At 49.8% G+C, this 14,801-nt stretch overlaps 7 protein-coding genes across 7 annotated transcripts; 5 read left to right on the forward strand and 2 right to left on the reverse strand.

The window, feature by feature from the left end:
- Positions 1-634: 634 nt before the first annotated feature.
- Positions 635-1,887, forward strand: TRUGW13939_00700 (uncharacterized protein; the record flags this gene model as incomplete). The annotated part of the gene is made up of 3 exons (XM_035483907.1): positions 635-1,114; positions 1,182-1,560; positions 1,613-1,887. 3 exons carry the CDS (start codon positions 635-637, stop codon positions 1,885-1,887), a joined length of 1,134 nt encoding a protein of 377 aa, XP_035339800.1.
- Positions 1,888-3,169: 1,282 nt separating this feature from the next.
- On the reverse strand, positions 3,170-4,386 carry TRUGW13939_00701 (uncharacterized protein; the record flags this gene model as incomplete). Its single annotated transcript, XM_035483908.1, has 3 exons — positions 3,170-3,581; positions 3,645-4,129; positions 4,327-4,386. The coding sequence occupies 3 exons, from the start codon at positions 4,384-4,386 to the stop codon at positions 3,170-3,172; spliced, it is 957 nt and encodes a 318-aa protein (XP_035339801.1).
- A 580-nt stretch (positions 4,387-4,966) lies between these two features.
- Positions 4,967-6,279, forward strand: TRUGW13939_00702 (uncharacterized protein; the record flags this gene model as incomplete). The annotated part of the gene is made up of 5 exons (XM_035483909.1): positions 4,967-5,233; positions 5,260-5,461; positions 5,535-5,840; positions 5,895-5,996; positions 6,056-6,279. The coding sequence occupies 5 exons, from the start codon at positions 4,967-4,969 to the stop codon at positions 6,277-6,279; spliced, it is 1,101 nt and encodes a 366-aa protein (XP_035339802.1).
- A 284-nt stretch (positions 6,280-6,563) lies between these two features.
- TRUGW13939_00703 (uncharacterized protein) lies at positions 6,564-8,361 on the forward strand (the record flags this gene model as incomplete). Its single annotated transcript, XM_035483910.1, has 2 exons — positions 6,564-7,783; positions 8,019-8,361. 2 exons carry the CDS (start codon positions 6,564-6,566, stop codon positions 8,359-8,361), a joined length of 1,563 nt encoding a protein of 520 aa, XP_035339803.1.
- Positions 8,362-9,292: 931 nt separating this feature from the next.
- Positions 9,293-10,234, reverse strand: TRUGW13939_00704 (uncharacterized protein; the record flags this gene model as incomplete). Its single annotated transcript, XM_035483911.1, has 4 exons — positions 9,293-9,340; positions 9,418-9,635; positions 9,701-9,891; positions 9,939-10,234. The coding sequence occupies 4 exons, from the start codon at positions 10,232-10,234 to the stop codon at positions 9,293-9,295; spliced, it is 753 nt and encodes a 250-aa protein (XP_035339804.1).
- A 605-nt stretch (positions 10,235-10,839) lies between these two features.
- TRUGW13939_00705 (uncharacterized protein) lies at positions 10,840-11,380 on the forward strand (the record flags this gene model as incomplete). Its single annotated transcript, XM_035483912.1, has 2 exons — positions 10,840-11,031; positions 11,087-11,380. 2 exons carry the CDS (start codon positions 10,840-10,842, stop codon positions 11,378-11,380), a joined length of 486 nt encoding a protein of 161 aa, XP_035339805.1.
- A 1,673-nt stretch (positions 11,381-13,053) lies between these two features.
- Positions 13,054-14,490, forward strand: TRUGW13939_00706 (uncharacterized protein; the record flags this gene model as incomplete). The annotated part of the gene is made up of 1 exon (XM_035483913.1): positions 13,054-14,490. The coding sequence occupies one exon, from the start codon at positions 13,054-13,056 to the stop codon at positions 14,488-14,490; it is 1,437 nt and encodes a 478-aa protein (XP_035339806.1).
- Positions 14,491-14,801: the final 311 nt, after the last annotated feature.

The raw sequence follows: 14,801 nt of genomic DNA on the forward strand, positions 1-14,801 counted from the left end.
GAAACTATAAGATTTATCTCACTATCTTTTTTTATCTTATTAGTTTAAAGGGGTTTTTTATTAAAAATTTAACTTTAAACTCTTAAATTATTTCTAAAAAAATATAATAATAGTGTCACCAGAATCGATAAGTTACAACGCTTAGCCAATCATTGGGAACTAGGTGTTGCGCGAAGGAAAGGAGTACAGCACAGTAAAACATCTACATGATCTAGCTGGATTAGACACCAAGTTATGTAAAAGAAACGAGATATATAACTAGCCAACATATCTACTAAAATACAAATGGCTATGTTAGGAACAAACATAGCCATCAGAGCTGAATAAAGGAAATAGCTATGTTTAATAATATATATTTAGTTTGATTGTGTTTTATCTTCATACTAAATTAAATCTATATATATATCTAGCTTATCTACCATTGAACCTTCACTAAATCACCTACATATATTCTGGATATAGGAAATATGATCATAATATCTTTAGATGTTCACTGATTGCAAACTTCATGCTTTTTACTTATCAATATCGCTGTTGAAGATTTCTAGATTTTTGACGGGGTGAATCACCAGTTGACATTACTCGTTGAACATGGTTCAGTTGGCCCTTTCGGCTGCCGCTCTCCATAACCTTGATGTTCTGCGGGGTCCTGCCTCTACCATCCGCAACGCTTCCAAGTACAACTCATAGACAGTTATATCGCTTTAGCTCCCGAAGTTCCGAGAATTCTGTTGCTCTTTTTGAAATGTGTATGGGTATGATTCCCGGAAAAGCGGCCAGCCCGACTCCCGAGCCCGCCAACCCCGGCTCGACATGTTTCACAGCCAGCAGGCTCAATGGCACCACGTTCCAGATCGTCGAGGACGATAAGTTCCTCGAGATGCCTATAATATACGCCAAGGTGTATCCATCTGTCTTTGTGCTCATGGACACTGGGTGCGGTGGCGCGGCGCGCGATCCCAGCGTCGAGCTCAGGTCGCTACGGACTTTCCTAGAGACGGTTCCCGTGAAAGACAATGGCGGAGCTCCTCTCAACTTTGGTGGGGAGAGAAAGTATCTTGTTATTTGCACACATTGCCACTTTGATCATATTAGTGAGTATCATGATATTAAAGTACTTGGCGGTTGGATTCTTTCAATATATTTTATTCTTGTTAACACCGTAAGGCGGCATCGAGCAGTTTGTCGAGACGGACGGCAGTACCGTCTGGGCCAGCGACTATGATAAAGACTATCTCAGCCCAACCCGACTACCAAGCACGTCCCTCTGTGACAAACTCGATATTAAAACACCAGCATACACAGTCACCAATTGGTGCAGCGACGGCCAGCAGGTAATTGACAGTGTTGGGCACGATCTTGGCCTGACGGTATACCACACACCCGGCCACACACCCGACGAAGTTGCCATATGGGACTCACGCGAGAGAGTACTATTCGTCGGCGACTCTATGTATCAGCACGCGCCCATCTTTTTATTTGAGACACAGAGCGTCATTAGGTACAGCGAGTCGATTGGCAAAATGAGGCAGCTCGTCAGACTATTCAATGCCGAGACAGGTAAGCTTGACCACTCACATAAGCCGTAACCACAAGAGGCTGACGAGAACAGAACAACGCGCAAAAATATCATGCAGTCACATCACCGCCAGCATAGACGCGGCCGACTTCCTGGCCGAGGTAGACGCATTCCTCTATAAAGTCGTGACCGGGCAGGTCGAGCGTAAGGGCTCGTCGGACATGTCCGGACATCCGCGGGACAGCTACTCGAGGAAGGATGGGGGTCTTGAGTTTCAGGGGCGTAGAGAGTATTTTGAAGAGTTTCTGGCGAGCAAGAAGGCTATGGATTCCATTCGGAAGCGCCAAATCGTGGAACAGACAAGCTGACGCCTGTTGCTTGTTGTGTACGTGAGCATACTTGTACTGATAGTCATATTGGGCTTAAGTCAAATTTACAGCGCCGGCAGAAGGTCCTTACCCCTGTGGGATGTTGAGGCGAGGGATCAAGTGAGGGGGAAGTGCTGTCTTGCATTACTGGGCATCGATGGCAATACTGAGGAGGGCCAACCCGCACGTGCAGCTTTTGGTGGAATAATAGACCTTTGGGGAATTGGATCAAAGAAGATTGGAGTTGAAGAGATTATACTCGACCCCGTTCCGCGACACTATTAGGTGGGAGCTGAGCTCAAGTTGAAGAATCCCGATATATCGAAATCTATATTATTCCTGACTTGTGGTAACTCAACTTACGCGTATTGTAAAACATTACATAGCATGATGAAACGTGAAGAAACCACGTAGATGCTGTATTTTCAAGGACCAACGGCATTATGTACCAATTTTCTTAGGGGTAAAATTCCCGACTTGTACCGAAAAATTCATATCAACGATTTTGCCGACTGACATGACCTCAACTTTCTCATTCCTATCCTGTACGGGCGATAGTCGGTATGACCAGGTTGGTTGCAGTTGGGCATGAGCAAAACCATGGGCGCGACCATCACGATCTTGAAAGACACTATCACCATGGCAAATTCCGAGGAAATCTTGTTGCATCGATTCCAGCGTTTTCCTAGAGACTGAAGAGCTTCGTATTGAGATCACGGGCCATGGCAGCAAGACCCGAAGTAGGCAGTGTCACGCCCGTCACCACCAATACTTTGAGGCTTTTCTAGATTTGCAGCATAGATGGCGCGATGATATTGCAAGATAAGGCGCATGCTGCGCTCACGGCACCGGGAAAAGATGTTTTCGGCCAGGAAAGTATATTGGCTCAGCTGTCCAAGGTCCTCTTGGAATGCTTTGTCCTGGACTAGCGATCGGAGCTGCTTTAGGTCTGTGGCCTTGGTGTAGAGAAGAGTATTCCTTCACTGCCAGATTGTACTAGACTTTGTCATGATTGCGATCCGTAATCAAGTCTGCCCACTTTTGGAATGCCTCCTGTACCTTGAGCACTCGAGAACCGATCTGTGAAGCACCGACAAAATCTTTGACGAACTAGTCGATCTGCTCCTTGCTGGTCACTAAAAGCTCGTCTTGCTTCTCATCGACACCGACAATCTCTCCGTTCTTACCCCTCAGCACCGATGGCTTCTTGCTTGTCGGCCATTTTCTTTAAATCTCCACTCACGCTGCGGATCTTACCAGTAAGTAGACCCTTGTCGACATTCTAGCCCTCACTGTCTGGGATTGTGGTAAGACCGTCCCAAAGGACCTCCATGGCATCTCCTCCGGTCTTGTCCCATAAGTCACCCAGGATGCTACCAACCCCAGATTCAATACTCGAGGTTGTCTGTTCCGTGGTTTCTTCTGCTTTCTTGTCTTTATCATCCTTCTTGTCCTTGTCATCCTTCTTCCTCTCAGGCTTCTTATACTTGATAAGGGAAGTAAACTTGGCTCCCTTGGCGATATTACCCAAGGACTTCATCAATCTTTGAGGTGAGATTTCAAAGTTCCGCCCGATTTGCTGCTCCAGCTGGTCGAGCTGAAAGTTCATCTCGGTAAAGGCGTTGCGAAGCTCGTCTTTCAGCGTTTCACTTGTGATGCGACGTCGAAGTTCAAGGAGGGCTTCCGCAAAAAGACTGCGCTCTTTGTCGAGCTGTTCCCGGGCTTAATCGACTTGGTCGACTGCTTTCTGCCGCAACTCATCATCGGTCTTGACTTCCTCCGTTCGGGACGTCAGCTCTAGAAAGAGATCTTGTGCTTCCTGGAGCGCTTTTATGGACTCTTCGGTCTCGCTTTTGAATCTGTTGACTGATAACCGCGGTATCCAGTTATCTGGAGAGCCATAGAAGTCGAGCTCAGTACGGGTCAGTTTGAAGTACATGTGTTTTGCTTCCCGTCCAATCTGGCAAAGCACTTCAACGGGATCCTTCATTGCTTTAGGAATGCCGATGACATCACATTGTTCTTCATATACAGCCTTCAAGTCGTTGCGCCTCTCCTTCTGCTGCAGCTCCTCTTGAGATAGTTTCTGCTCGTCTTGGGAGTAGTCTTTCTCAATGTCTCCGATCTTGGCGCAAAGGCGGGCAAGGATTTCTGAGACTTTCTTTGTCGCCAAAGTAGTACAGCGCAGCGGCTTTATCCAGTACCATTTGGCATTGAAGGGGATGTAAAGGTGTAAACCCGACTGAGCAAAGGTCAGATGAGATCCTCAGAAATTTCGGTTTTGCTGTGCCTGAATCTCCATCCTCGCCGCTGATGCCACGCTGCCCCAATTTCAGCAATGCTTCTTCCCCGAAGCCCCCAGGAGCCTTCACTGAGCTCCTCAAAATTACCGCTTTGTTGATCCAGATCCTTGTTAATTTCTGCTTTGATTTAAAAGACCTTTTCGGCAAACGTCTCTCTAGACTGGTGTTCTTCGCGCTTGGCCTCTGAATCTAGCATAGACCAGACTTTGTTAGTCAATGGATCACCACTCCAGCCAAGCCGCCGAATGTCTCGGGAAGTGTCTTCAATAGTTCAGCAGTGCACCGCGTGACGCGATGGATCTGGCTGCTGTGGTGGTGGTGGTGGTGGTGGTGAGAAAACCAACTGAGGTTGATTCGATATGATATCAAAGATTCTAAAGAGCTTGCGAGAAAAGGAAGAAAAGATATTCGCCCTTCTGCACTGCTGGTAGAGGGCAGCCTAGTCAAGTGTATATAGCGATGCTGAATAAGGTGTTCTACTCTGGAAAAACCTTCCATGTGGAGGAACTCAAAGTAATCTCTCACCGGGCGCAGGAAAGTCCATATCAAAGGCAAAGGGGGCCCACCTAAACACTTTCCTATTTAGGAACCGCGATGCCAGCCCCCGCAGTCTGGTTTTTCCATCTGACCCCCTATCTCGTCTCTTCTCTTCTCTTCTCTTTCTTCTCTCGGGAGACCTTCAGATTCATTTGACATCAAATCAAGTTCAAATTTTTTTTAAATCACCATCACCACCACCCCCATCACAACTACCACTACCACTACCACTACCACCAATGGCCGCAACAACTTCGTCTGGCCGTGGAGAGCGCGGAGGGAACGACCGTGACTCTTCTGTCTACCATGTGCACCGGCGCGCCTGGAGCCTGGTCTTTAGCGATAAAATGGTGCGTGGCTACGAGCTCTGCGCGCGCGTGTACCGCCAAAAGCTTGTCGAGCGCCTGCGCGCCAGCAGCGGAGCCATCCCCGTCGACGTCTACCACTGGTTCAGTCTGTACATCTTCGACGTCATGGGCGACCTGCGTTCGGCCGGAGCTTCGGGCGTTTGGAGATGGGCGCTGAGTATTAGGTCGTCACGCTGCTCAAGTCTTTGACGGTGTTTTTTGGCATCGGGTTCCCCATCTGGGTCTTTCTCGCGATCCGCAACACCCCGGGCCTGATGTCCGATTTTTGGAAGCTGTTGGACTGGTGTGCGAAGCGCTTCCGACAGTGGCTGGAGAACGAGCAGTCTGAAGTGCCTGATATCAGCGCCTCATTGATTGGCTCGCTGCGTGGCAGGGCCCCGATCCTGGACGATATCCACCGGTTTAATGGCGACGCGCGCGTTGTGCTGATTGCTGGCAGTGATATATCGGCTAGCGCCTTTGACGGCCATCTTCTATCTCCTCGCACATCACCCGGACGAGGTGGAAAAGCTGCGGCGCGAGCTCGAGCCCTATCGTGACGCGGACCATTCGACTGGCGAGTTCTTACACTCTGAGATTGCGCGTCTTCCGCACCTGAACGGGGTTATCAACGAGGCGCTACGCCTTTTTCCCGCCGTCCCAGGCACTGTCCCGCGGAAGACGCCACGGGGTGGAATCGTTGTCCAGGGGGTGCGCATCCCCGGCGATATCACGGTTTTTTGTCCGCAGTGGGTGATGGCGCGGTGTGAGTTTTTTCTGAGGTTTCTAAGCTTTCCGAGTTTTTCTGATGCGAGAACAGCGGAACTTTGCTGCGCCAAACCATACGAATTCATCCCCGAGAGATGGTACAGTCAACCGGAACTCGTTCGGAGCAAATCGGCCTTTGCGCCGTTTAGTATCGGTAGGCTTTTGCCTCGGTTTGGACGGCGGTTGCTAATTGATTTGATATTCACATGGTAGGACCGTATAATTGCGTCGGACGACCGCTGGCATTATCGAATCTGCGCACCACGCCCGCGCGGCTCATCACCAGCTTTGACGTGCAGTTGGGGCCGGCCGAGACCAAGGAGAGATTCCTGCACGACGTGAAGGACCGCTTTGTGCTGGAGTTGGGGGCGTTGAATTTGATTTTGTCGTCGGTGGATCGTGTTTTTCCTTACCCTAATCCTAGTTCCTCTAGTTAGGTCTGTATACCTAGGTAGAATGCGGTATTACTGGTATTACCGTAAGACATCCCTTGCCTCCTCCATGCAGTGAGAGATTTCGGGGGCCATCATGATCCCTGCGAGGTGTGGCCTATCGGGGCATATCGAGATAGATCCCACCCTAACCCTAGCCATAACCCAGTCCCATTCGCCTTGTCCTGGAACGGCACTACCTAGTGGTTACAGAACGTACCACAAGTTAAATATGCCAGAGGACCTTTGTTTCCTTACCGTGCCCTGGGGACCAGCGGATTTTCGACAGAATGGCGTGGACTGAACAGCCTGACGGCCCCTGGACCCGGCCATTAGACTGCCATGATCGACTCTTCCAGTTTACGAGCGACCAGGGCAAGCCACTGAATCGCGAGCACTGGCTGCTCGTGGGCACCGTGCGGATGGAGCTGCCCCCTACTAAGCTTGACCCAGCGGAGGAGCTCTGCCAGGCGTGGAAACGACTACGTCTACAGCATCCCGACATTGCCCTCGAGCTGACCGAGGCGCGCGAGAAGCGCTACCTCCCCGTGAGCAGCCCCGAGGCCCTCAATGCCTGGTGCGACGCGACCTTTCGCATCGAGACCGACGTGCTGTCCGCCGACCATCTCTTCACTGATCGCCTGCGACGCGCCGCGCCGCAGGCCACCTGCCACTGGGTGCCGGCCAGCGGCGAGCTGGTGCTCGTGTCGCAGCACTGGCGCTGGGATGGGTGCGGTCTCCTGATGATGCTCCACGAGCTGCTGGCCCAGCTGGAGCAGCCCACGCCAACCCCAGAGCTCGACGGCCGCGAGGCAGGCCGACTAGTCCCATCCCTCGACGTCGTCCTGGGCATGCCAGACACAAAGCCCATCTGGGAGAAACAGGCCGGCGAGATGCTGGCCCCCTTTCTCTCGGGGATGCCATCCATAGGGCTGCGAGAACCGGGCCGCACTGATACACCGGCGCCAGCGAAGACGATCCGCGTCGAGCATGTCGTCTCGTCGAGTCTCACAGCGTCCCTTCGACGTGCTGCACGCTCGCAGCACCAAATAACAGTAACCAGTGCGGTGCACGCGGCCGCCATCGCCGCGACGGTGCGCGCCAACCCAAGCTCGCCGCCAGCCACGCGCTTCACGTCGTGGGCCATGTTCGATCTTCGAAAACACTGTCCGCCGCCGTTTGACGGGCCTTTGCACGCGCCGTCCCTGCGCACGCTGGGCATCCCCATCAGCCTCGATGCGCACGCCGCCTGGCCCGACCTGGCACACGCCCTGCAAGCCGTGTACCATCAGCCCTGGACACCGCCCGCCAGCGACCTGGTCTTCGTGCGCGTCCCCTTGGTCGACAAGGCGCTCGAAATGCTCGCGCAAGACCACCAAGACATGCCGCCGCCGTCGGAACCGAGCATTAGCAGCCTCGGCATCCTCGACCGCTACGTGCGCTCCCGGTACGCCGGCAACATTAAGGTCACGAACGTCTCGGTGGCCGTGCATCAGCTCTCGCAGCAGTTGTATGTGCACGTGTGGAGCTGGGCCGGGGAGATGCATCTGTCGGCGTGCTTCAATGAAATGTACTACACGAAGGAGTTCGTGGCGCGGTGGTTGGCGGATGTGACGGCGATTCTGGAGGAGAATCTCTTGGGTTGACACGGTTAGGATTAGGGTTAGGGTTAGGGCTATTGGGACGGTATGACTTGACTATTCGATTTGTTGATTCCATACTCCTTTTTTCTTGCCTATTTGTAGACAGAAAAATGCCACCCACTTGGCATTTGCGCACGAGGCCGAGCTTCAGGGTATTAATCATCGCGAGGGGCAGGAGAAGAATGGTGAAATCGATGATGGTATTGGTAACCTCCAGACCCAGGCAGACGCGACCGCTGGCGAGGCAGTATTCGACGGAGCCCATGGCATCCCAGAGCATGTGGATAGGGCGGCATTGAAAGACACTGAGGAAGATAAACACGAAGAACCAGAGAACCGAGAGCGCCATGGCGAAATATCTGTAGCACTGGAACACGACGGAGATGGCGAACAGGCTGTGGAAGAAGGCGAGGATCGAGAGTTTGATGAAGGTGATGCAGTGTAGCTAAGTATACAAGACGGCCAGAGGAGCGCGGCATCGGGTTATCCTGCACTACCCGACGACGTTGCGTTTTGCGGAGGAAATGTTCATGTCATGAGGTCAAATTGCAATGAGTAGACAGAAGCTGAAATATATGACAGGGAGTGAGTGGTACAACATGCCATTGCGAGAAAAGTGGTGTTGTCGATCATAACTAAGTTCTGACAACCGGCAACTAAAGATCAAGGCCAGGCGCCGCTACGGGCACTAATTGTATGCAGGTCGGCGGGGCTGAACCAAGTGGGACGGCTAATATACGAGTATGGTACCGTACAATACCGATGTCAAAGGGGCCTATAACGGAGTCTGCAAAGAAAGACTATCCTAATTAATAGATAAGCGTCAGAGGTCCGAAGCCTCCCACAGGGCTTTCTCCTATCCCTGATCTTGTTCCTTTTCAACGCAGACCTAGTACAATGATAGATCGACAGCCAGGGAGGAGCGATTGTTTTTGTGGATGACTTTACCGCATAGATAAATATAGATTATCTATTCTTTCCAATCTAATCTATACCAACCATCTTGTGCTAGAGACAGTAAACATGCGTTAGCTGTTAAAGATAGGATGTTGAATACTAGTCTTAAAGAAGTATCTTCAAGCCAGCCTACTAATAAACCTGCTAGCCCACGAGAGTCCGTTACGACACTGGCAGATGGGATGATGTATACTTGAAGAAATTATATATAGGCTCTAAGGAGACATGGCATATCTTAGGACATGTATCAGTAGATTAGCGGTAGTTGCCCTTTCGGTTTAGCCGCCGGGCGTTAATAAATTGTGTGTGTGTAGTATGATAATAATGGGAATATACTCGTAATTTATTTACCCGGCAGATCGGACATGGGGCCTTTGTGGCCAGGGTAATCCGTGCTGCGCGCCACTTCTTCCCAATCATCAGCAGTCTGCGTCAACAATTGAATCTTCTTTCGCAGGAAGCCCAGACTGTCGCTCCCAAATGGAATGCGCAGGGGGATATTGCGGCCCTCGGCGATCCCCGTCCCTTTGGCGATCTGGATCACCTTGTCGACCAACTCCACCGCGTCCCCCGGCTCGTTCTTGTAGTTCCCCTGGCCCCGAGTGCGACAGGCGTCATTCAACGGGCGCCAGAACTCTACCCGATATGGCACGTGGTTGATATTATTCATGACCTCGGTGCTGAAGATGCCCGGTTCGATGAGCAGCGGCTTGATGCCGGGTGCCAGCCATGCCAGCTCCTTGGCTAGACACTCCACAGCGCCTGCGCATGCATAGCGGATCGAGTTAAAAAAACGACCGATGCAGAGAGAAAACAAGGAGACTGACCTTCGAGGGCGAACTTGCTGGCGCAGTAGCCTGTCGATGCGGGCTCTCCCCAGAAGCCCGATTGCGAACTCATGTAAATGAGCCAGCCCTGACCTTGGTCCCCCTTGCCGCGGAAGTGCGGCAACGCGGCGCGGGTTAGATTCAAAGGACCATGCAGATTGGTGTCGATCGACCGCTGCAGATCCTCTTGTCTGGAGGCGTGGTCAGTGGGGGAAAAATAGGCTTGCTTGGTTCTTACGTTAGTTCTTCGACCGCGCCGCACTGAATATATCCGGCGTTATTGACCAGGACGTCGACGCCGCCGTAGATATCTACGGCCTCCTGAAATTTGGCGTTTAATTCGGCTTGGGGCGCCGTCACATCGAGCTCGAGGATGGTGGCGCCGGTATCGCGTAGATGGGCTAATCTCTCGTTGGCATTTCGTCCGGTTGCAACGACGTTGTCACCCAAAGCGCGGAGCTGGCGCACAAACAGCTCGCCGAAGCCGCTAGAACAGCCGGTGATGAACCAGGTTTGTTTCTTGGGGCTGGCCATTGTTATGAGAGACGAATGTCGAGTTGAAGGAGAAGAAGGGAGGGTGTTGCGGGGACCAGACTTATATGCGCCGAGGGGTAAATACGTGCATGCATAGACAAAGATATAAGATATCGTACAGTATGGTACAATACAATACAATACAGTACATCCTGGTACGGTACGGCGGTAATACCCGTATGGGCCCGGAACATCATCTCCAGCGTCTCAATAGTGCCGATTCGCTGATATGCGAACGATCGACAAGGAGGAGGGATCAATAAGCAGTGGTCTACGCTGCTCGAAGGATGATTCAATGCTACCCATAAATGCAGATAGAATAACAGACGAGCCAACCAACCGACTAACGAACTAGGTGGGGTCCTTGTCTATACGATCAAATTGCCAAGATACAGGTTCCTCGTTCGGCGCTCGCTGACGGCATATGATGAGATGGAGTGTCGTCTTCGATATAAATATAAATAGAGAGACCAGCGCCATATCGCTATAATCCATGGGTTCTCGTTGATATTAGAAAACTTTATCTTTCATGATCGCCATCACCTGCACGTGCCTCGCTCCTTCTGCCCGCTGCTGCTGCCGCCGCTTCACCGCGTTCCGCGATCATGACCTCCTCCTCAGACTCTTACTCTCATGATGTCGCCGTCGTGGGCTTCTCGCTGCGCTTCCCCGAAAAGGCCACTTCCCCCCAGGCCTTCTGGGAGCTTGTGCAAGAAGGCCGTTCGTTCATGAAAGAAGTCCCCTCCAGTCGATTTAACATTAACGGTTTCTACCGTCCCGACGCCATGGTTCTCAAGGTAAATCACATTTTGTCCTCTTTTGTCCTCCACCTACTGACACGTAAATCTTCAGGACCAACTGTTTGACTATCTCACCCAATCCGACTGGCAAGCCGTGCTCGACCCTAAGCTCACCGGAACGTGGAACCTACACCACCAGCCCTCTAGCCATCTGGACTTCTTCGTCATCCTCTCCTCCCTCGGCGGCATGATTGGCTCTCGCGGCCAATCACAATACACCGCCGTCGCGGCCTTCCAGGATGCGTTCGCGCGATACCGTCATGCTAGGGGTCAGCCATGCATCTCCCTCGACATCGGACTCGTCAAGTCTGTCGGATACGTCGCCGAGCAAGAAGATATCGCCTAGCGCTGGGTGCGCGCCGGGTTTGATACCGCGCGGCCGGCGCATTCATTCGGCGTAGATTCTCTGGTGGCGTGGAGTTGCGTTTCTGGTTTGCACGTGAGATCCAGACCGAGCTGGGGGCGTTTAATATTCTGGCGAATGTGAGCATTGAAGAGTTGGGGGTACAAGCAGCGGAGAAGAGCAAGTTCTGTGAGCATCTAGAGTAAGCCCTTAAGAAAGAGAAGAGATCAGTCTTTTACCACACCGACTACCAGTCATATACTTCTAATAAGGTTGTATATATGCGTTTTTACTTTTAATGCGTCGTCTTGCGAATCAGATAGAACCTATGATGAAATATAATAATTTCTAAATTTATATTTGTCTGCAATATACACTAATAGTAAATAATTGATTTTTTTATTCACGCATGTAAGCCCTAAGGCGGACAATAAAGAAGCGAAGTATAAATAAGGTTCTAGCGCTAGCCAGTTCAGGGGCTAGGGTGGCTTTTAGGCCCCGGGCTCCCGAAGGAAGACGATACTCGGTCGACGCTCCAAAGCTAGCCCTCGCTCGGCATTTCTTTAAGTCTAAATACTTTACTGAGCACTGGAGCCCCAGTCATTAGAAGTAAATAGAAATAAGGATCTTTTAAAAGGCTTAAAAAAGAGAAGCTTCTTTTCTTTTCATCAAATTATTTCTGTATGTAGCTCTTACTAGCTCTAGGACCAGGTCTATTTCGTGACACAGGACCTGTTGACTAGCTATAAGAGTTGTATAGAACTCTGGGAGATCACTTGTTTCTTTTTTTCTTTCTCTATCGAATTCTTCCCTGTGTGTCAGGGGTGACGCATCACGTGAGAAAGTGTGAAAGCGGCGATGGACTTAGGCCGTGGCTGTCCGCCGGCGCACTTAAATGTACGGTATCCGGGAACCCCAAATTTGCTGTATTGCAACTTTTGAACATTTCAACTGATGTACTTATCAACAGTAATTCGAAAATCGCCGCATTACAGCTGATTCTACTATATAATTAATTTATTCAATTAATACTGTGCAAAAAGAATAGAGAATTCTCGGCATATTTTCTCAGCATGTTAGCTGCTACCAAAAAGCCTTTGGCTAGTCTTATTATCTAACACGACCCTATAAGGTCTGACTAGAGACTGTCCGCCTAAGGTAAGTGGTTTAATTTTACACAATATTCTTACGGAAACTCTTCAACTCACTTTCCTTCAGTCTTATTAGGTCCCTATTATAGGTAGGTGGCTTATCGCAGTGGATTTTATAGAACAAAGGAAGAGAGATCTCAGCCACCACATAGCGGATTCGAAAACAACATTGAAACCCAAGCTCATATTCTCCCAGCATGTTAGCTGATAACCAGTAGATTAGTCCTTACTATCCAATATATTTAACCAATCAAACAAATACAAAACAAAGAAGCTTTAGAACATTTCATCATAAAACATCGAATCCATTATGGTCGGTGCAAAATAAAGGAGTTCAATGTTTCAGAGTATTCAAATTATACAAAAAACCCATCCCAAGTAACATAAAGCAAAGGGGATCCCCAAAATGTTTCAACTAATGTTTATAGATAAATAACCTGTATATCATCCTGTCTATTTCTCTAGATACACACCCAACAACACTCCAGTGCTAACGGATTAGTTGATATCAACATGGACAACAAAATGAACCTTCTCAAGTTTCCCACTGAAATTCTCATATTATGCTTCGAGCCCCTTGACGACATTTCTGATCTCACTACCTCCAGACTCGTGTGCCGACAACTAGGCGCTATCTGCGGGGGAATGCTATGGCGGAATATCAATGTGCGTCTGTCAACAAAGTCACTCAAGCGGCTGCAATACATCTCCGAAAACCCTGAATTCGCGAGGTCAGTTAGAGCGCTGACATTCGACGTGGGCCTTTACCACACAGACTGTGCCACAAATCTAAGTTCATATTCGATAAAGTGTATTAATGAAGTGGATTACGCATTGCAAGAAGCCGAGCAAGAGTGGGAGCGGGATAAGACCATGCCCGAAGAGCAACTAGATGCTTTTGTGCTCAACGGCACACAATTGAGTACTAACTGGCGACAAACGGCGCACTTTGGGGAAACCAAAACCTTGATGCAAGCTTTTCAGCACAAGTATCGCGAGCTAGCCGATGACCAAGCGCTTGCACTCCAGGAATGCACAGACATTTCCAAGTTTGCAAATATCTTGCGGTCATTCACAAATGTACGACGTGTCAAGATTACGGACAAGCCAATAAAAACCAAATGGAAATTCAAGGGAAAGGATTCAATTCTAAACGGGGAGATAGGTAAAGCTATCCGTAGTCTACGCCAGGACACCCTCGAATATTGGGAAAGCGAGTTGCATCGGTACATGGATTCTCTGGTCTTCAACACAGACACCTCAACCCTGACAGATATAATGGGGGACGTTATTGCGTCGGCATGCTTGAGCACGGGAAAATGGATAGAATACCGGGGACAGTCGCCACCGCATTCGCCGGTGACGGTTCTTGGGGATATCTTTACTGCTTTGGCAGAATTGTCAAGCTTCCCCACCAGCCTGGAAGTCGACATCAGGCGGTATGCATACGTTAATATTTATAAAATGACCGACAAACAGCTGGAATACGCCAGATATCTCCCGCAAAATGCAAAGTCTATCCATGTCTTAATGACGCATACTGAGAATCCAGTCGAGCTTAAGCTTGTTCCTTTTATGCTCAAGGATTGGGAGCAGATGAGAAAGCTTATCACAGCCCTGGGTGAGAGTAGTTCAAAATTGGAGGATCTGGAGGTCCGTATTGACGGCTATCTGAAGTTAAAAGGGGGTACTCCGTTTCCAGCGGACAGCAAGTCCTTTAATATCAGATGGGAGAAACTCGAGTCTCTGTGTCTGGAGGGAGTCCCGTTCCTAAAAACCAAATTCGAGCACATGGTGAAACATTTGCCTGTAAGTTTGAAAAAACTGGATCTGAATAAGGTATTTCTCAGTTCCGGATCATGGGCTCATGCCACTGACGGTGTGATCCATACCGGCGTCCGGAAACCGCCAACGTTCCTTGAAACCCCGGAGGATAAAAACCCCTGCGATGAGTACTTCTAGTAGCACTGATAACGTAAAAATACTGAAACTTAAATAAAAAATCTGTTAGTATAGTTTTAGCGAGATTGACAATCCCTAAGTAAATTGTATATAAAAGAGGAGGCAAAGTACGGGAGACGAAGGATAACCCTCCGAATGCGGGACGATGATGATGACGTAACGTTGTCACATGCCCGTCGTTGCATCGTCTCATTAACAACGATAGTGATTAACGGGAAAAATTTTTACCGTCAGAGTACAAGAATTACCGATATTTACAGATTTGTAATTTACAGCCACCCTACACTTGACATGTACCTTGGAAACGTTGC

This window comes from Talaromyces rugulosus, chromosome I, assembly GCF_013368755.1.
Source record: "Talaromyces rugulosus chromosome I, complete sequence".
NCBI lineage: Eukaryota > Fungi > Ascomycota > Eurotiomycetes > Eurotiales > Trichocomaceae > Talaromyces > Talaromyces rugulosus.